Raw genomic sequence first — 20,457 nt, 5'->3', positions numbered from 1 at the left:
ACATTACAAATAATCCTGTAATGAATAACCTTGCCACATATATTTTCAGATTGTTGAAGGTGTTTATCCTAGACAAATTCATAAAAGTGTGATTGCTGGGTCAAAGGGTAAATGCATATATTAAACCCACCTCTACAAGCCTTGGGCCATTTTTGCTTTCAGACCCCAAATCTCCACCACCTAGGCCAATAGAGTGTATTGCCAAGCCTCTGCATTTTTGTCAATCTGATGGGTGAGAAATGTTATCACAGTATAGTTTTAAACTGCTTTTATCTTATAAGTAAAGTTAAACACCTTTTTATTCACTTGGGTACCACTTTTATGTCTCTTTTCTTAATTGTTCTGGTCTTTTGTTCCTTTTTCTATAGGATTTTGTCTCCTTTATTTCCTTTATTTTTAAAAGCTCATTATAAATTTGGTATATTAATTCTTCATCTGTGATGTATGTTGCGAATATTTTCTCCTTGTTTGTCATTTGCTTTTTTGGCCATGCAGAAGTGTTGTTTTACTGTTTTACTTTAATGTAGTCACAAGTATTCATCTTTTCTTCTATTGCCTCTGGATGTTCAGGCATGGTTTATAAAACCCCCCACCAGATATCTCCCAAGCAGTTTAGTTGTCGTCATCAGCTTGCACCCCCACATCCCAGCACAAAAGCCCTGGTCAGCTCCGTGCAGACCACCTCATTTCTCAAACATTCACTGGGATGTTTGTGTTTATTCTCCCTATTTTGGGCATCTTTCTTCTGGTCATTCATAAAAAGACCAGATCTTAGAAGGAGGAAGGGGTATGTAGTGTCTAGGGGAAGGGGAATAATCTTCTGAATGGAGGAATGCATCACTTGGGTTTTATTTAGGGAGTACAAGTTCCCAGGGAACAAGCACTAGATCAGCCTTCCGACATGAGACCTGTTCCTGCCTCAGTCCCGTCCACCCTGGCAGGTCCTGCATGAGGCAGCGTGTGAGGCAGAGGCTGTGCCCATCCTGTATCCTCACACCCCCCCTCCTCCTCTCTGCAGTGCCTCCCCTCCCCCCACCCCACCTGGGCTGGACGCAGAGTCTCGATGGGGGCTGTACTGGAGCCAGATTCATCCTTGTCCCTGCAGAAGCAGAATCCTGCTTTGGGTACCACGTGCCAGGGATGGATATGTGCTGAGCCACATCAAGCAAGCTATATTTCTTCTTGGGCTTCCCTGGTGGCTCAGTGGTAAAGAATCCACCTGCCAATGCAGGAGACGTGGGTTCCATCCCTGCGTTGGGAAGATCCCCTGGAGAAGGAAATGGCAAACCACTCCAGTATTCTTGCCTGGGAAATCCCATGGACAGAGGAGCCTGGGGGGCTGCAGTCCATGGGGTCGCAAAGATTCAGACACGACTTAGCGACTAAACACCAACATTTCTTCTTATTTCATGCCAGGGATCTGAGCAAGGTGTAGATAGAGTGGGCAGCTAGGCTGGCCTGTGTATTTTTATAAGTCTGCCAGAGATCATGAACTCTCCTCTCCCAGATGTTGGGATGTCCTGGTCCCTTAGCCATTCGATCCTGCCCTCCATCCCCCTTTGCTCTGATTACCATCAGGTCACCTGGAGCTCAGGTGGGCTGACTTGGACCCAGAGGTGAGGGTGAGCACAGGGGAGGGAGACTATAAATGAGCGGGGCATCTGGAGAGGGGTGGGTGCGGCACACCCCTGCCTGGGGTCTGACGGTGCTGGCTTCGTCACAGTGAGGTCAGCCGCTGGTGACGGAGATGCGCTGTGTGTCACAGAAGAGGAGCTGGCTGCTGACGACGAGGACATGCCGTCCTTCCCGTGCACACAGGAGGGTAAGGGCTCTGGAGCACCCCTCTGATCCCCTCTCTGGGCTGAGAACCACCCCGCCCCTGCCCGCAGCCCCAGGCTGAGGAGAGACTTGCCTATCCACATGGCTTCACTGTCCAGGCTGTTCATTCCCCACTGCTCCCTGGAGGCTTAAAGGGCGGAGTTGCACAGGCCTGGGTTATGCAGTACAGACGAAGTCAAAGTTTGTCACATGTGACACCTGTCTCCAGGGCTACTCCTGAGACCTACTGGGGACCTCTGCCATCTCCCCCAGGGCCCACCTTCCAGTTGGCCCAGAACTGTCCCCTTCATCATGCCACTCAAGTGGCCAGTCCTTCTCAAGTCCACAGGACCCAGCGTGGCATGAGAAACCAAGGCCTTGTGAACTGTTATTTGGCGTAGGGCTTCTTGGCGGGTTTCAGTCTAGATTATCAGCCTTGGCTGTGCATTGTCATCACCCAGGATGTCTGAGACCGACCCTCAGAAATTCTGATCTAGTGGTCTGGAGCGTGGATGGGCATCAGGGTTTTTAAACATTCTTGTTACTCATAATGCGCAGCTGAAGTTGGATCTGTCTTAGAAATTGCACCACCGGGATCATCACAGCTTTCTCACTGGGCAGTGACCACCTCCCAGGGTCTCCAGGAACACTGGCTTCCCTCCTGCTTCTGTACGAGGGACCAGCTGACACACGGGAACCATCCGTTTGGATTCCAGGAGAACTTCAAGTGACCTCCACAGTTTGGGGACTAGTGACCGACCTTCTGGTTGACCTAGGACTGAGGGGTTTCTCAGGAGGTGTGACTTAGAGTTTTTAAAACTGAGACAGTCTTGGCGAGTCATCCTGGTTTGCCTGACTCCGAGGAGTTCCCTTAACAAGAGACTTTCAGTGCTAAAATCCAGGAACATCCTAGGCAAACTGGGAGGAGGTGGTCACCCACTGGTGAGGCAAGGCTGGCTGCCCCGTAGTACGGATCACGACTAAGGCTGATGCCTTGGACAGGGGCGACTCCCTACCATGTGGGCTGAATGACGACGCCACGGAGACAAAGGATAACGTGATACCAGTGTTCTTCCAAGGCCCTGACTCTGGTCTCACCTATTCCTAAAAGCTGTGGGCTTCCCGGGTGGTGCCAGTGGTAAAGAACCCACCTACCAATGCAGGAGACATAAGAAACGCAGGTTTAATCCCTAGGTCAGGAAGATCCCGTGGGAGGGCACAGCAACCCACTCCAGTATTCTTGCCTGGAGACTCCGATGGACAGAGGAGCCTGGTGGGCTACAGTCCTTGGGGTCGCTCAGAGTCAGACACAACTGAAGCGACTTAGCATGCATGCCCATTCCTGAAAGCTCCAGGACCTCCAGAAAAGGCAGTGATGTGGGTGGAGATGGAGACCAGCGACAGCCCCCTTTCTGAGGATGGTTCAGAATGTGCCAAGACAGGCCAGAACAGGAGAACTGACCCTTTTAGCCGCAGCCTCCACCACTGGGCTTTTTTTGTCGCCATCCCTCCCCACACCCCACAGGCCGGCCGGGACCCCGCTGCAGCCGCTGCCAGAAGAACCTGTCTTTGCACACGTCCGTGAGGATTCTTTACCTCTTCCTGGCCCTGCTCCTGGTGGCCGTGGCCGTGCTGGCCTCTCTGGGTGAGTGCAGGCTGCCAGCAGGATTGGCTAGTTCAGGGCTCTCTACCCTGGGCTGTTGGGGAATTTCTCATCAGGGGTCTGTCGGGCACCAGAACCCCAAAGACAAGCACAGATCTCTGCAGCTCAGGACCCACAACAGCATCTTCCTGGCTAGGGGCTCTGAATGCCTGCTCCAAGCTGGGAAGACTGGCTCCTAATTTCTGGCCAATAATGAGCTGTGTGGCTTTGGTCCCTCTCAGGACCTCTGTTTTCCTCCTGGTAGATGACCAGATGGGCTTCCCAAGTGGCTCATTTGTTTAAGCATTCTCCTGCTAATGCAGGAGATGCAGGAGATGTAGTTTCGATCCCTGGGTCAGGAAGATCCCCTGGAGAAGGGAATGGCAACCCACTCCAGTATTCTTGCCTGGGAAATCCCAGGGACAGAGGAGCCTGATGAACTATAGTCCATGAGGTCACAGAGTCAGATACAGCTAAGCGACTGAGCACGCACACGCACAAATGACAGGATAGGACTAGACAGCAGTTCTCAGTTTCAGCTCCGTGTTAGAATCGTCTGGGAGCTGTAAAAAATATGATACCCGGGCCCCACCCTGGATAATGGAATTGATTCAGTATCTAAGCTCTTCAGATGATTCTGGTTTACTTCCAGACTTAAGGTCACCGGATCAGATGACTTCTAAGCCCTTTCCGTGGTCCTTATGTTTCTCAAAGTGAGGTTGGATGCCTATCTGCATCAAGGTCACCCCCAGGATCTGTTAAGACACAAATTCCTAGGTCTCACCCAGACCTAGTGAATCAGAGTCCTGCCAGTGGGGCCTGGGGATCTGAAGCTTGGTGGTTCTCATACACTCAACAGCTTGCGTGACAGTCTGCATGCTGCCAGATTCAAGTAACCTCTGCCTTCTGTGGGCTTCCCTGGTAGCTCAGCGGTAAAGAACCCACCTGCCAATGCAGGAGTTGACAGTTCGATCCCTGGGTCAGGAAGATCCCCTGGAGGAGGAGGAAATGGCAACCTACTTCAGTATTCTTGCCTGGGAAATCCCATAGACAGAGAAGCCTGGCAGGCTGCAGTCCGTCAGGTCGCAAAGAGTCAGACACGACTTAGCAAGTAAACAACAACAACTGCCTTCTGGATGCTAACCATTTATGTTTAAAAGTAAAAACAAATTTGAAAGCTTCTTACTGCAATCCCATTCCATTCCTAGCCTCCTTCTTTAAAACTCTTCTGTACAAAGGGAAGCCAGGAGGTTTGCTTGCTCCAGTGGACTAGACACGAGACAGCAGGGCTGGGCCTCGGGTGAGGCAAGGGAGACATGGAGGATGGTCCCTGTGGGTGCCGACCCTGTGCTTGTTGACCCCTGGGGTGGGGTGCTTCGTCCTGACCCCTCTTAGAGATATGCAGTAACTGGCTTTCCCAGCTTGAAGGCGAGAGTCCAGCACGTTAATGATTTGAACAAACAAATCCTTGTTGGAATCATCTTCCAATACTCCTGAGGGTGTTAATGAAATTCAGCACAAGCCAGCACCTCCTACGTGTCAGGTACTGAGAACACTGAGATGAGTCCATTGCATTTCACCCTCAGAAGGAGTGGTTCTCAGTCTTGTCTGCAGGTTAGAATTCTTTTGAGAGCATTTAAAAATGCATGTGCTGGAGCCCTCCTCGCCATGTGAATGAAATCATAGTCTCTGGGTAAGACCCAGGCTTTAATCATAGAGGAAAGCTTCCAAGCGATCCCAATGAAGTGGGAATGTTGGGAACCACTAATTAATCCTTAAAATATTATAATAACTATTATAATGGTTATATAGTAATAATAATTATTAAAATAATTATAATAGTTAACAATTTAAAAGTTCACTCTCCCTGTTAGTTTATATTAAATTATTATAACTGCCTAATAAGATATTAATCTTATTTTTTATTAATTATAACATAATTGTTAATATATATTTACTATTATTTTAATTATTAGCTTGTTATAGTATTAATTATAACTTATTAATAGTAACTTACTAATTGTATAATAAGATGTTATTGATAAATAATAAATAATATATTAATATGCTTATGGGATTTACCTAGTGGTCCACTAGCTAAGACTTTGCAGTCCCAATGCAGGGGGCCTGGATTCAATCCCTGGTCAGGGAAATAGATCCCACATCGTTTTAGCTAAGAGTTAGAGAGCCACAACTAAAGATCTTGCACGCTGCAACAAAGACTCAGCACAGCCAAATAAATAAATAAATATTTAAAAAATAAATTTCTTCTAAAGAAAAGAACTTCCCAAGCCCCTCACCCCCACTCAGCTCTACCTCTCTCCCTGCTAAATCACTTCACAGAGTCTGGACACCCAGAAAGTGGCTGAGATCCCTGGTCAGAGAAGGGTGAGGAGCTATAGCCCTGCCATTTAGAAGCAGCAACCTGGCCACTGGACCCTTAGCAGTTCCTGGTCAGCCCTCAGAGAGCCTCGGCTCCCAGCACCCGTGGGACCACTAAGACAACTCCAATAGCACATAGAGAAGAGCCTTTATAGGCACCAGAGCCCTTCAGAAGGGACGGACGGTCACTGAGTGCCCACGGATGCCCCCTGGATGCCAGGCACTCTCCCATACATGATGGTCATGAGTCCTCTGAACACGGCCCCGAAATGGGAGGCTGGCTCCACTCCACATATGAGAGGGCAGAGTGGGAGGTGAAATGATTTCCTCCAAGATCCAGGGTGAATGGGCTGAGGATTATAAGAACTGGGGTGTGTCTGGGAAGCAGTGTGTCTGGGAGATCAAAGGAGAACTTTAGACTTTCCTTTTTATTTTCACCTCCAGCCTGGTTGTCCCCACTCCTTAGGATGGTGCTGGCCTTGTTCATTGGGTTTGTAATCTAGAGTACAGTTGGCAACCTTTCTTTGTCAAGGGCTAGGAAGTAAATTCAGACCATGTATTGACTTGGTCGAAACCAAACTCTGCCATTGCAGTGTTCCCAACAGTAGGGAATTTTTATATAATTGCTGAATTGTTTATATAGAGTATGAAACAGACATTAAAGTAATGATTTTAAAGTGACTTAAGGCTCAATAAGAAAATGTCCATGACACGATACCAATAAAGCAAAAAAAATAGAGATGTGCAGAACATCCCAATTTTGTACTGTTGTCTTCTAAAAAACCGTGTATCTGTGTAGCTATAGGGGCTTGCCTGGTGTCTCAGTGGTAGAAGACCAGCCTGCCAACACAGGAGACACATGCTCGATCCCTAGGTCAGGAAGATTCCCTAGGGAAGGAAACAGCAACCCACTCCCATTCTTGCCTGGGAAATCCCATGGACAGAGGAGCCTGGCATGCTGTAGTCCATGGGGTTACAAAGAGTCAGAAACAACTTAGCAAATAAACAACAATAGCAATGTAGCTATAAAATGACTGAGATAAATAAGGTTTAAGAGATACACAACAATGTTGATGGGAGCTGTATCTCGGTGGTAGGATTAGGAATAATTTTTATTTTCTTTTTATATTTCTTTCTTATTTGTCCCTATTCTAGCCTATGGTCAGGTTATAGTTCTAAAATCTGAGTGGATGGAAATTATATATGTATATGCATGATTTATGTATTATATATTCTAATGCATACATATATACCCCCATATGTACATATACATTTAAGGGAGATATGTAAAGAGACTATATATATCTGTGTCTATAGATACACACCAAGTCCCCTACATACAAATGAGTTCCATTTCAAGAGCACGTTCATAAGTCTGGTTTGTTCATAAGTCCAACAAAGTTGGCCTAAGTACCCAACTAACACAATTGGCTATATAGTATAGTATTGTCATAGGTTTATCATACTTTTCACAAAAATAATACATAAAAAACAAGCAAACACAAAAAATAAATACAACATTTTTAACCTTACACTACGGTAACTTGAAAAGTACAGTCATCCCGCACAAAAGCTGGCATACAAGGGCTGGCATCGAGTGAACGGGCAAGAAGAGTTAGTGACTGGAGGAGGGAGAGGAGGTGGGAGATGGTAGAGATGGAGGGTCATCAACAAGAGGAGACAGAAGGCAAGCTGTGATTTCACTCACGCCTGGTGCTGACGGCACAGGCTCTCTTGCTCCTTGCTGGATTCAATTCTATCTACCCTCTTGCTTCCAGACATCCTGGGTTTGAAATAAAGCTATTATACTACCGTACTCTATACAGCACTCTTCAGTAAGTTACACAAAAGCACACCGACTGGTAGAAGATGCACGAGTGTGACAGTGTGCGCCAGACACGTGAACTAGCTTACGTGATTGGACACGCAAACGCACGTTCGCATCTTTGACAGTTTGAAACCTGAAGGTTCTTATGGAGGGGACTCCTGGATATAGATATATAGATACACAGATACGTTTTTGAGAGAAGTGTGATAGACTCTGGCCATTGAAACATCTTCCCTTACAGCCATTGGGAAGCCCCTTAGAAGAAGAGTAGATGGTTTTGGCTGATGAGGGGTGGATAAAAACGCCTTCTCAACAAACGACTGGTGTTTCTCTGAGCTAAGCCCCTTTTCTCATCCCTGTTTCCCCTGAAGTCTTCAGGAAAGTGGACTCTCTCTCAGAAGACCTCTCCCTGGCCCAGGCCATGTATGACAAGAAACTCATGTCTATGCAGAAAAATCTCCAAGGGCTGGGTAAGTGTCCAGGGTTTAGATGTGCTAATGAGCAGGAATGAAGGCCAGTATTACTTAGAGTGGGACCAGGGATCCCCCAGGCCATGGTGCCCTGGAAAGGGCAGCCTTCACCAAGCTTCTAGGCACAAGGGAAGGACAGTCATGGTCCCTGCCTCCCTGTCCAAATGGAGAACCCACCCAACGAGGGCTGCTACCCTGGAATATGCCCAGGAGTGGGGCTGAGAGTTCTGTATGTGGCACAGATCTGCCCAGAGCCTCCAGGTAGAGAAGAAAGCTGAAGACAGACCACTTGCCCTCATGTATCCGAAGTTATTGGGGTGGCCAAAAAGTTCATTGACACGAGCGAACTTTTTGGCCAGCCCAATATTTTTACGACTTGAAACACTTTTGACAAGTCGGCCCTTTCTTCATCACTGCCTTAAAGTTTGCACGGTTTACAGTCTGTTTATCTCTGGCTTTCGCAAGACAATCTTGTTCTGAGAATGAGACAGAAAGAGCCATAATGGAAGGGTTTAGAGGGAGGCTGCTAGGTGAAAAGAGAAAGTTTTATTTTACAACTAATTAGCTGAGTCATATTTGGCAAGTCACTTCTCTGAGCTTCATTTCTCAGAAGTCTCAGGGGAAAAACATTCCTGCACCCTTTTCTCCACTAGCTTATGAGAGGTTCAAATAAAAACAAATACTAAAAAAGAATTTTTTTTAACCAAATATTAAAATATGGGGAGAAGTTTTAAAAATAAAACGGGAGATTCTTGGCAACCTCAGAAAAGTTACAAACATATATTTTTTTGAGACTTTGGTGAGGAGATGGAGAAAGTGTCCTAAAGCCTAGATGTCCCGTCAGAACAAAGACTTGGGGTAGAAATAAGATGGCACAGAGGCTAGCAAGGTTTTTCCAAAAAGATGTCATAGCAGGTCTTAGGGAAGAAAGAGGGACAGGACAGCCACATGATGCTCTGAAATATTAAATTGAAAGAAGCAACCTTTGCCCTGTGAGCCTTCAGCAACTCAAAATATTGCCCCTTTCTCCTGAAGATCTGAAAGCCCCGAACAACTGCTCTTTCTGCCACGAGGCTGGGCTGCTGGGGCAAGAGATCAGAAAACTGCAGGCGGAGCTGGAGGGAATTCAGAAGATGCTTCTAGCTCAGGAGGTCCAGCTACACCAGACCTCCCAGACCCACGACCTGCTCTCCACCACCAGCGGTCAAATCTCCCAGGAGATGGGCAGTTGTTCCTTCTCCGTCCACCAGATCAACCAGTCTCTGGGGCTCTTCTTGGCCCAGGTGAGAGGCTGGCAGGCCACCACTGCTGGCCTGGACCTGTCTCTGAAGGATCTCACCCAGGAGTGCTACGACGTCAAGGCGGCGGTACACCAGATCAACTTCACCGTGGGGCAGACCTCCGAGTGGATCCATGGGATCCGGCGGAAGACGGAAGAGGAGACCCTGACCCTCCAGAAGATGGTCACCGACTGGCAGAACTACACGCGGCTCTTCGGCAGCCTGCGCACCACCTCTGCCAAGACCGGAGACGCGGTGAGGAGCCTCCAGGCCACCCTGGGGGCCTCGTCCCAGCGCATCAGCCAGAATTCCGAGAGCCTGCATGATCTGGTGCTGCAGGTCATGGGCTTGCAGCTGCAGCTGGATAACATCTCGTCCTTCCTGGATGACCACGAGGAGAACATGCACGACCTGCAGTACCACACGCGCTACGCCCAGAACCGCACGGTGGAGAGGTTCGAGACGCTGGAGGGACGCATGGCCTCGCACGAGATCGAGATCGGCACCATCTTCACCAACATCAACGCCACGGACAGCCACGTGTATAGCATGCTCAAGTACCTGGACGACGTCCGGCTCTCCTGCACCCTGGGCTTCCACACCCAGGCCGAGGAGCTCTACTACCTGAATAAGACCGTCTCCCTCATGCTGGCCGCCACCGACCTGCTCCGGGAGCGCTTCGGCCTGCTCAGCGCCCGCCTGGACCTCAACGTCCGCAACCTGTCCATGATCGTGGAGGAGATGAGGGCCGTGGACACACGGCACGGGGAGATCCTGCGGAACGTCACCATCCTACGAGGTGAGAGGCAGGTGGGCGGGGCTGCCAGGGAGCTTCCAGAGGGGAACACAGAAGTTTGGGGCCCGGTATCCTGGTGGGCTGATACAGCCCTGCAGTAAATGCCTGGGGAGACGGGCAGCTTTCACATCCTTTTGGAAGAGTGTATGGCAGTGATGAAGAATCCTCCTGCCAATGCAGGAGACGTGGGTTACATCCCTGGTCTGGGAAGATCCCCTGGAGAAGGAAATGGCAACCTGCTCCAGTATTCTTGCCTGGAAAATTCCTTGGACAGAGGAGCCTGGCGGGTTACAGTCCATGGGGTCCCAAAGAGTAGGACACAATTGAGCGATTGAGCACACACACAAGGCTCCTCACGTGCCTGATATACAGATTTGGATTTTTACATGTGGATCTATGTATGAGTCCACAGAGAGATATAGGCAGAGCTCATCCTTTGGAAACTCTGTCTTCTCTTGTTTTCCCCTTCCCTCCCCCTCACTGGTGCTCTCCACCATCTGCCCCCTCAGAGGCCCGTCACTCTGATGCCCTCTGCTCCTCCCATCTCACCCTTGCATTTAGGCAGAGTTCTGCAGAGAAATATGAAAGAGAGAGAGAGACTAAAAGGAATTGGCTCATGAGATTGTGGAGACTGGCAAACCCAAAACCTGCACAGCTGATGTCCTAGTTCAAGTTCAAAGGCTGAAAGCTGCTGTAGAACCAGGGAGAGAGAGTGTGTCCCCTGGAGGTTTGTCGGGCAGGAAATGCTCTGTTACTCAGGGGAGGGTTGGCCTTTGGGTCTGTTCAGGCTTCAACTGATTCAGTGAGGCCCACCCACATTGGGGAGGACAATTCACCTTACTTGGTACTGATTTAAATGTTAATTTCATCCACAAACACCCTGTGCACACACCCAGAATAATGTTTGGCTAAATATCTGGGTATCCCATGGCCCAGGTAGCTTGCCACCTAAGAGGAACTATCACAAGTTCATCCCTCATCATCTTGGCACCCATGCCTATCTCCTTTGTTGTTGTTGTTCAGTCGATAAGTCGTGTCTGACTCTTTGCGACTCCGTGGATTGTAGCCTGTCAGGCTCCTCTCCAGGCAAGAATACTGGAATGGGTTGCCATTTCCTTCTCAAGGGGATCTTCCCGGACCAGGGATAGAACCTGCATCTCCATTGGCAGGTGGACTCTTCACCACTGAGCCACCTGGGAAGCCTGGTCACATTTGGCAAGGAGGCAGGGATCATTCAGGGAGCTCTAGGAGACAGGAGGGGAGTACCCACTATCCCAGACAGCACTGTTGTCTCCATGGAGCTCGGACTGGAGTCAAGCTCTCTGATCTCTGGTTCTCTTGAACCATTTAGTTTCAAATCTGTGTTGCCTTCAATTTTATATCAGTGAGCATTTTTGCTAATATTTTCTTTACTCTAGATTAGTGGTGTTGCAGGGGCTGGGGGCGAGGTAAGATCTTGTTTGCCCAGTGTCATATTTTTGCAAGGAAGCCAGGTACTTCCAGAGTATTTCCTTAGTAACTGAGACAGTCTCCCAGTGTTTCATGTAAAATATGTATCTGTGTGACCTCTAGAATGCAGTGTTCCAGTGAAGGCGTTAGCAGATAGTTCTCATGATTCATCCTCTAGTAATCGTGTTTTCTTAGGTTTCCTTCAATCTAAGAACAACTGAAATGTAAAGCTTTCCTCATGACAAAGCCTACTCGTTTGGCCTCACAATCTCTTTTCTTTTGAACTTTTATTTTAAATTGGAGTAGAGTTGACAATGTTGTGTTAGTTTCAGGTTTATAGCACAGTGATTCAGTCGTACACATACTTGTATATATTCCTTTTTAAATTATTTTCCAGTTAAGGTTATTACAGGATGTTGAGCAGTGTTCCCTGTTATACAATAGGTCTTTGTCGGTTATTCATTTTAAATATAGCAATGTGTACATGTCCATCCCAAACTCCCTAACTAGCCCTCCCCTCCACTCTTCCCCACTAGCCTCACAAACTTTGTGGACATGTGTTGCAGGTGTCAGATGTGAGTGTCTTTATTTTACAGAAAGGTGACCTGAGACTAGGAAAAGTGAAGGGATAGTTCAAGGTCACACTGTGATTAAGAGCCTGACCCCTTGCCATGGCTCTGAGGTGCAAATGTCTGGTGATCAGCCAGGAGACACTGAGAGTGTGAGCTCACAGATACCAAAAAATGCACTTCCACTGAGGTCCTGCTTACGCGTCATGTGTGGGACAGACTGGAAAAGAAGGAAATGGTACCGAAAGTGTCAGAAGTGAACAATTTGAGACCCTCATTCCAAGTATAACCCAACAATAGTCATGAAAATTTATATTTGCGCCTGTCCTAATGATGGCAGGGTTCTCACCAAAGGACTTCATCTTAACTGGAGACCAAGGTGGGACATCACTTTGAGCCGCGTTTGACTCTCAGTTCAACCTCTGTATAGTTGTTTAAATGCTATCTTTTGACCAACATTCTTCTTGGTTGTTAAATCACCACATATAAAGCCTCTCACATCTGAAAGAAGATTTCAGGGACAAAACGTGCATCACTTCCTATAGGAAGTACCATTTATTCACTCGTTCACCTATAGACAGGGGCTGACAGGCTCTCACGCTGGGCTGGCAGTGAGGTCTCCCTCTGTCTGGAGCCAAGCTGCTATCTAGAATGAAGGAGGAGGGGCATTCATGGCCAAGTGCTGACTGAAGGGCTGGGGCTCATAAACTATGCAGGAAAGGAGCCTGGATTCTAATTTGCTCTCGGTCTTTAGGCAGAATCACTTAATCTTTCCGGGCCTCTGGTTTTTGGGGGTCTTTTGTTTTGTTTTGTTTCGTATGTAAATCAGTGGATAAGACCAGTTGTTCTCTGAGATCTCTTCCAGCTCTGTGATGAAGTCTGAGTCTCCATTTGCCAACCAGAAAGCCTTTGGTACCTCTCATAGAATGTTTCCTCTCATTCTACATTTCCTCCATTTCCTCCTCCAGAGGATCTTCCCAAACTGGGGATCAAACCCTTGTCTCTTCATTGGCAGGCAGATTCTTTACCACTGGGCCCCCTGGGTAGGGAGGGAAATGCTTGCTTGGAGGATTAGCAGGTTTCGTTGTTATGGAGCAACAAGGGCAGTCAGTGAAAAGGAGAACGATGCCATCTTCTGCTGGTGCCTGCACGGGAGCTTACCTTAACGCCTGGCCTATTTCTGGCACATTCTTACTTCCCGGGCACCATCCTTGAGGCTTCCCACCTATGGGCCTTGGCCTCTAGTTTTCGTCTCCCCTGCCCCAGAGGACTGAAGAGTTGAAGCCTAATTCGCCGCTCAGTGTTTCCATCCCTTGGTCCTTACCACAGTTTCCTTTCCTCCTGAATCCCAGCCCTGGGCCTTGGCAGCCCTGAGCCCCAGCCCCAGTGAAACTGCTAGAAACCCTTCTCAGCCTCTCTGCCCAAACCACTTACTAGTCAACAAATGGCTTGAGAGGAAAAGGGGCAAAGAAAGTCAGGCTTCCTTCAACAAGTTCCCCTTTCCTGGGGAGTCTGGCATTTGATCTCTCTCCAAAACTTTCAGAAGGATGTCTTGGCATGGTGCCTAATGGTTCTAATTGTTCTCAGTGGGAGGTCTAGTTGGTACAAATTAATCCATCATAAGCTGACGTGGAAATCCACTGGCATTTTTTCAATGCTCCTCAGGTAACAAGAACCAGGATTGAGTGTCCCCGACCCAGGCTAATATTCTCATTGAACAAAAGGGAGCCTGCAGACAGAATTCAGTCCAATGAGGACCAAATGATGTACCCAGTCACCCAATTTGTTAGTATGAGAACTGTGCTTTCCATGGCACCAGGCCAATCTCCCGAGAGGCCCCCCGCTTCTGTTTCTGTCTCCATCCACCTGTTTTGGACTGGGGGATGGGCTGTGCCCCCCCCGCCAATGCACCCCCCTACCCGTGGGTGGGCAGTGCTGGTACGCTGACGCCTTGGTGCATCTGCTCAGCCGCCCAGCCCTCCCCACTTCCAGTGCAGACCCCGAGCAGACCACCTACTTGTCTCAGACATGCAGTCAGTGTGGCTCTGCCCTAATGTGCCGGGATGGCCTAATTACAGCCCAGGGCTTCCTGAGTAATTATGGGCCTCTCCTCCGGTCTCCAGGATGCCCGGTTCCTCTCCCATCTCTGCATCTCGGCCACTGCTGCCCTCATTTTCTCTTTTGTCCTAAATGTGCCCCCGCTGCTCAGAGCAGCTCTTAGCTGCTCCCCGCCCTTCATCCCTGAGACACCCAGATCTTATTACAGGCTGGGTGAGGGGCCCCTGTTGCAGAGAGCCCCTGGTCAGCCCATTTCTGCATCCGTCCCCGCCATGCTCACTGCTGAACTCTGCTTGTTGATTTCCTCCCCGCCAGCTCTCCCTCTCTGACCGCATGACTCATGGCTGGCCCTGGAGGGACAGGCGGAGGCTTGGCTCACCCGAGGGAGACAGTCCTTAAGGTGACCCCTTCCTGGCTCACTGGGCCCCCTCCTCTGGCAGCGGCAGAGTGGGAGGTCCTGGCTGTGGGAACAGGTCTGGGGAACAGGCCCCAAGCCTCTCGGACCTGGGTTTGCATCCTGTCTCCATCCTCCCTGGTTAGTGATGGCTTGCAAGTTGTCACTCTCTGCACCTCAGTTTCTCATCTGTAAAATGGGGTGATGATCTCAATGTATGTTGCCACGGACATAGGAGAGACTCAGTTTCCCTTGCTCTTCCCTTCCCCAAGAAAATAGATCTCAGAGAAGTTAGGATGAGTGGGGGCCAATGTGGGCACGCTGACACCAGACGTGGTGGGGAGAGACCAATGCCTGTAACACAGGCCCTGCTCCCAGTGGAGCCTCCCCGACGGATGTCCTCATCAGGCCACCACCTAGGAGCCCTCCATGGGTTCTCAGAGACGGGTCAGCAGCAGCAGGCGTGGAGAGACTGTGGAGAGGGAGGTGACCCATTCCTGGCAGGCCTCCTTCCACAGGCGCTGGGGACTGCAGTCCTGAGGCGCTGGTGAGGGGACAATGAGACTCAGGCTTCTGCTCAAACCTTCACCCTCGGCACAGGCCCACAGGCTTTCCCACCAGGGGAAAGACACCCAAGAGCTTCCCCAGAAAGAGGCGCCTGAGGAGGCTGGAGGGGAGGAGCAAACAGAAGCCTTTGTTCTCCGCTCTTTCTCCCCCGCTGTTGGCACAGAAACCCTGAGAAATCCTTCTGCGGGCTGCTGCGCCCTCAGGGGCCAGGGAGCAGAGGGTGTGTGCTGGAAATGGTGGTGCAGGAGGGCAGGGGTGTCCCAGGGAGGGGCAGGGGGCTCCTGGTGGGTCTGTGAGCATCCTTGTCCAGATAAGACTTCACAGGTGTTTCCTGAGTCCAGGCAAGGGTTGGGAACCATCCACCCAGGGAACAAGAGTGGAAGTCACAGGAGAGATCCTAGGATGAGAGAGAGGGACCAGGGAGCTGGGGCAAGCCCTGGGCAGCGTGTTCCTAGAGCAGGAGGGACAGAGGTGGAAGGAGGGCTGCTGGTGGAGCCGCCGTGCCCTGGGGGACTGTCAAGTGTGATCTCAGAGAGATAAGTGATGTGAGCGCCTTGCCCAGAGTCGCTTCGTGCCCTCAGACTCCCTTCCACATGAACAGCCTGCAGGGGCCTCTCCACCTCCGAACGGCTGTGCTGTTCCAGCCCCCACCCCCGCCCTGGCTGCCCCAGGTGCCCAGGGCAGAGCTGGGAGTGAGGACAGGCTGGTTCCCAGCCATCGCTGCCAGACTGGGGGCGGAGGTCCCTGCCGGCCGTCTCCCCGTGCCCTTGTTGTGCCTGTTGCTCTGGCCGCTGTGCTGCGGACGATCGTTGCAGACAGAAGGGCAGGTCAAGCTGTTCCCTGGTCGCTGCCACCACCGCCAGCCTGCCCCACGCCCACTCCAGCCAGCCGATGACGGCATGCCAGCCGGTACTGCTGGCAGGCCATGTGAGCCGAGCCCGCACTGACCACAGCCCCGCTGTGTGTGTGGGAGGTGGGCATGGGCAGGAGGTGGCCCGGAACAGGTTTTTATTGGCCTCAGTGGGGCTGAGTATGTCTGGGCTCTGGTTTCCAGTTTAGATCGTAATTGGAGGATGGTGTTCAGTGACTCTCTGCTCCACTTACAAACCCTCCGAGAGAGATGAGCAGGAGTGGAAGTGTGGGGGGAGGCCAGGACAGACAGAGGCAGTGTCTGCATTAGCGGGGAGAGGGGCCCAGGGCTGCAGAACTGGGTCGAGCCCGCTGGAAGGGCTCCCAGCTCCTGCAGAGAAGATCCTTTCTCTTCAAGGGCTTCTGGTTTCTGCTTGGGGACCCCTGGGCTACCACGTCACTTCTCTGGTTGCCTCCTCTGTGAAATGTAGGAGTTGGACTAGCCCCCACCAAGCTCAAAAACTCCAGGATTCTCTTGCAAAGGCGATGATGTAACAGTTGAGTTCTCAGGGAGAGCGGAGCGTGGGCATGAGAATTCACCTCCCAGCCCCAGGGTCATTGTCCCTACCCCCCACCCCACGAGCTGGTACCCAGATCACTGAAAGCCAGGGCTTTGCTGCGCCTTAACCCCAAGGGGGCTAAAGCCATTCTCTGCAATTCATGTCCTCACCAGGCCAGAGGGTGCTGTCTCCTCTAGTCCTGGGGCATCCTACCTGCTTAGGCCAGATTGACGGCCACACTCTAACCTGTGTTCTGAGGGTGGGTGGGTATAGTTCTGAGAGGTGGTGACTCTGATCTACCCAGCAGGCAGATAGGCAGTTAAGGTCATCTGACCCCTGCTTTGCGCGCTAGGCTGGGCTGTTTAAGGAAGGGCATATAGGGGGAGGTGGGAGGAATTGGGAGACCGGGATTGACACATACACAGTATTGATACTATGCATAAAATATATAACTAATGAGAATCCAGTGCACAGCTCAGGGAACTCTACTCAATACACTGTGGCAGGTGACCTGAATAGGAAGGAAGTCCAAAAAAGAAGGGAGATGTGTGTATGTTCCCTGGTAGCTCAGACGGTAAAGAATCTGCCTGCAATTCAGGAGACCTGGGTTTGATCCCTGGGTCAGGGAGATCCCAGGCAGAAATGGCAACCGACTCCAGTATTCTTGCCTGGAGAATCCCTTGGACAGAGGAGCCTGGTGAGTTACAATCCATAGGGTCGCAAAGAGTCAGACATGACTGAAGCGACTTAGCACTAGCCCTATAGCTGATTCACTTTGCTGTACAACAGAAACTAACACAACTTTGTAAAACAACTATACTCCAAATAAAAATCAATTAAAAGAGAAGGGATTCATCCTGGCATCTCCCCCAGGCCCTACGCCAGAGCTGGGTGGGAGCTAGGGGTCCAGAACTGTTTGGTGCCTCCCCCTTTTCAAGCATATACTGAGCTTTCCCTGCTGTGTGCCTAAGCGCCATGCCCAGGGGTGGGTGATGGGACGCGTGGTCCTCACTATCTTCTTGGGGCCCCACAGTTCAGCGGGGTCTACCAGAGAGAAGCCAAGGATTTGCTTTCACTATACTGTGACTTCTCTTCCTACATGTCAAATAAAAAATTCAGAAAGTAGCAGCCCCAAGAGTTCAGAGAAGAGGCTGGAATGGTCAGGGAGGACTTCCTGGAGGAGCTGCCCTTTCTCTGGTTTGTTGTTATTCCCACTCACGCACACTGGGAGGCATCTACTTCTCACACCTCACTTCACACATCACTTGCTTGGCTTTCTCCTCCATGTCACCTGACTCCACTTCTGGTCCCAGGTGCTCAAAGGTGAAGCCTGGGGTTGGGATGGGGTTGGGGCAGGAGGTCAGGACCACAGCAGTCGAAGTCCATAATGAGTATTAGCATCCAAGCTGGTCTCCAGAGCAAAACAGATGATCCTGGATGGCCATGGCCTTTGCCCGGAGCCACCCAGCTGGCTCAGCCTCCTACCTGAGTGCCCACATGGAACTTGAGCCCAGTCCTGAAGTTAGAAATATGAGTGCCCGCCTGGTGCAGGCATTGTGCCAAACACCTCTGCATGTGAGCTCGGGATGGGCTCCCAGCCTCACTCAAGATTCTCAGCCCCCCTTCACAGCTGGCCAAGCCGACTTACAGGGGTCATGTCAGTGGCCTGAACCCCCACAGCCAGTAGTTGGCAGACCTGGGACTTCAGACCCTTGGGTGTCAGAGTGCCTGGCGCCCACTTCATGGGACAGCCTCAGGAGACCTGTCCTCGTACACTGACTTCTGCCCTCTTCTCTCTGACCCTAGGTGCCCCCGGCCCTCCAGGACCCAGAGGACTCAAGGGAGATGTGGGCGTGAAAGGACCTGCTGGTGGCAAAGGACCTAAAGGAGACCCCGGCAGCTGGGGGCCCCCAGGACCCCAGGGTCCTCAGGGGCAGCCTGGGGAGCCTGGGCCTGCGGGGGAAAGGGGGCCAGTTGGCCCAAGGGGTTTCCCAGGCATCAAAGGGTCAAAGGGCAGCTTCGGAACTGGGGGCCCAAGAGGACAACCGGGCCCCAAAGGGGATGTGGGGCCCCCAGGGCCAGAGGGCCCCCCAGGATCTCCAGGGCCAGAGGGGCCTCAGGGAAAACCAGGGATCGCTGGGAAGACAGGGTCACCAGGCCAGCGGGGGCCCATGGGGCCGAAGGGTGAACCAGGGATCCCGGGTCCCCCTGGCTTCCCCGGGCCCCCAGGCCCACCAGGAAGCCAGAGCAGCTACTGAGGAGAAGTCCAATCCCAGAAACCGCCACACAAAAGGCAGGGAGTGGGCTTTGGCAGAGAGAGGCCCCTATAAAGCCACACCTACAGACATGTGGTCCTTTGACCCCAAAGGGGGTTCCCCCAGGCCTGTCCCTGCACCTCGGGGCTCCCCAGTAGTGACTTACCATAGAAAGCAGCCCCTTACACACACACACACACACACACACACACACACGTGCATCTCCCTGCTGGCCAGGGCAGCTGACTGGGTTTCCCTGGCTGGGCGGGAGGAGAGGTTAAGAGAAGCGCCCTCTCCCGTGACGAGCCTGCCAGGGAGGTGGCTACCTCGGGGGGACAGTCTGCACTCCGGCTCTGAATGGATGGCCAACGCCAGTCTTTCTAGCATCTTCACCCCATCCTAGCTGGCTGGCAGTTCCCTGAGGCTCCCAGGGGTTGAAAAGACCCAGGAGAACATTTGTGGTGGGGTGAAGGGTGGGGGAGGGCGGGGGGAATTATGGTTCAAACTCTAGGGACAGGGTGGGCTTGGCAACCACAAGACCCTCCCCCGTAACCATGGGAACAGGGTCCCTGGCCCACCCCTGCCCTGCACAGGACCTGGTCCACCTGGGCCCTAAGGACTACATCCCCAGGAGCTCAGCTTTTTTTTCTGCACCTCCAGAAAATTTCCTGGCTTCATCCTTGTGTCTGCCTCCAGGAGCATCCCAGGAAGAAACCAAGCGGGAATCCCATCTGCACCAGGGCTCTCTCCTAGCTCTGGAATTTTCTGTCAAAGGAGGAGGCCCCACTGCAATCCTGGGGTGACCTCTTTGTGGTGACTGGGGGAGGGCTGCCCCCTGACTGGCTCTCCTTCTGCCCCCCTGACCTCACCCCAGTGTGACCCAGACTGGCCCAAGGCCTCTCTGCAGGGACAGCAACCCCAGACAAGGGGGAGGGGTCACATCCCTCTGACGTCACCCCTCACCCACCTCCGTCCTCCTGCATAGCCGGCAGCGAGGAGCACCGGGCCGTCCCCAGCATGGTGAGCTCCCAGTGAAGCTGCCCTTCCTTTGTGTCCTAACAGATAATGACCCCTCCTCCAGGCTGGGTGCTTGCAGCTGTCCCCCCTCCCGACCTCACCCAGAGACCGGCCTCTCCCGCATCCAGAAGCCTTATCAATGACCACCCCCCAACCTTCTTGTAACAGGTGTGCAACTGGCTTGCACTCCTGCCACCCCAACTGCGTGTAGTTCTCCTGTCTACATATGATATCATGCCACCTAGTATCACCGGCTCAGTAAAGACCTGTTTCCAGGAGGGAGGTGTCTTCTGGTCCTTTCTGCCTGATGGGGGCCATGATGCCTTCAGAGTCTTCACCTTACTTGGCCTTTGAAGGGGAACCAGGGGGTGAAAAGTCCCTTAAATATTCAGTCCCACTGTGGAGTCCGGGTCTGAACCCTCAGCCCCTCACTCCAGAAACACTGAGCCCCGCTGGGACTTCCCAGTGGTCCTGAAGGGGCCAGGGGGCCGGGATGGCTGAGGGATTACCCATAGCGAGCAGG

General features: G+C 51.6%; 1 protein-coding gene across 1 annotated transcript in view; it reads left to right on the top strand.

Moving 5' to 3' along the window:
- SCARA3 (scavenger receptor class A member 3) overlaps positions 1-20,212 on the top strand; it is a 34,300-nt gene extending 14,088 nt beyond the window's left edge. The window contains exons 2-6 of the mRNA XM_061132273.1: positions 1,724-1,822; positions 3,344-3,463; positions 8,042-8,140; positions 9,176-10,219; positions 18,469-20,212. Of these exons, the coding sequence (XP_060988256.1) occupies positions 1,724-1,822; positions 3,344-3,463; positions 8,042-8,140; positions 9,176-10,219; positions 18,469-18,920 (1,814 nt within the window). The 3' untranslated portion in view covers positions 18,921-20,212. The remainder of the gene's footprint in view (positions 1-1,723; positions 1,823-3,343; positions 3,464-8,041; positions 8,141-9,175; positions 10,220-18,468) is intronic.
- Positions 20,213-20,457: the final 245 nt, after the last annotated feature.

Source organism: Dama dama, chromosome 29 (assembly GCF_033118175.1).
Source record: "Dama dama isolate Ldn47 chromosome 29, ASM3311817v1, whole genome shotgun sequence".
Classification (NCBI taxonomy): domain Eukaryota; kingdom Metazoa; phylum Chordata; class Mammalia; order Artiodactyla; family Cervidae; genus Dama; species Dama dama.
Note: the sequence above shows the minus strand (reverse complement) of the source record. Positions and strands in the feature narration are given on the sequence as shown.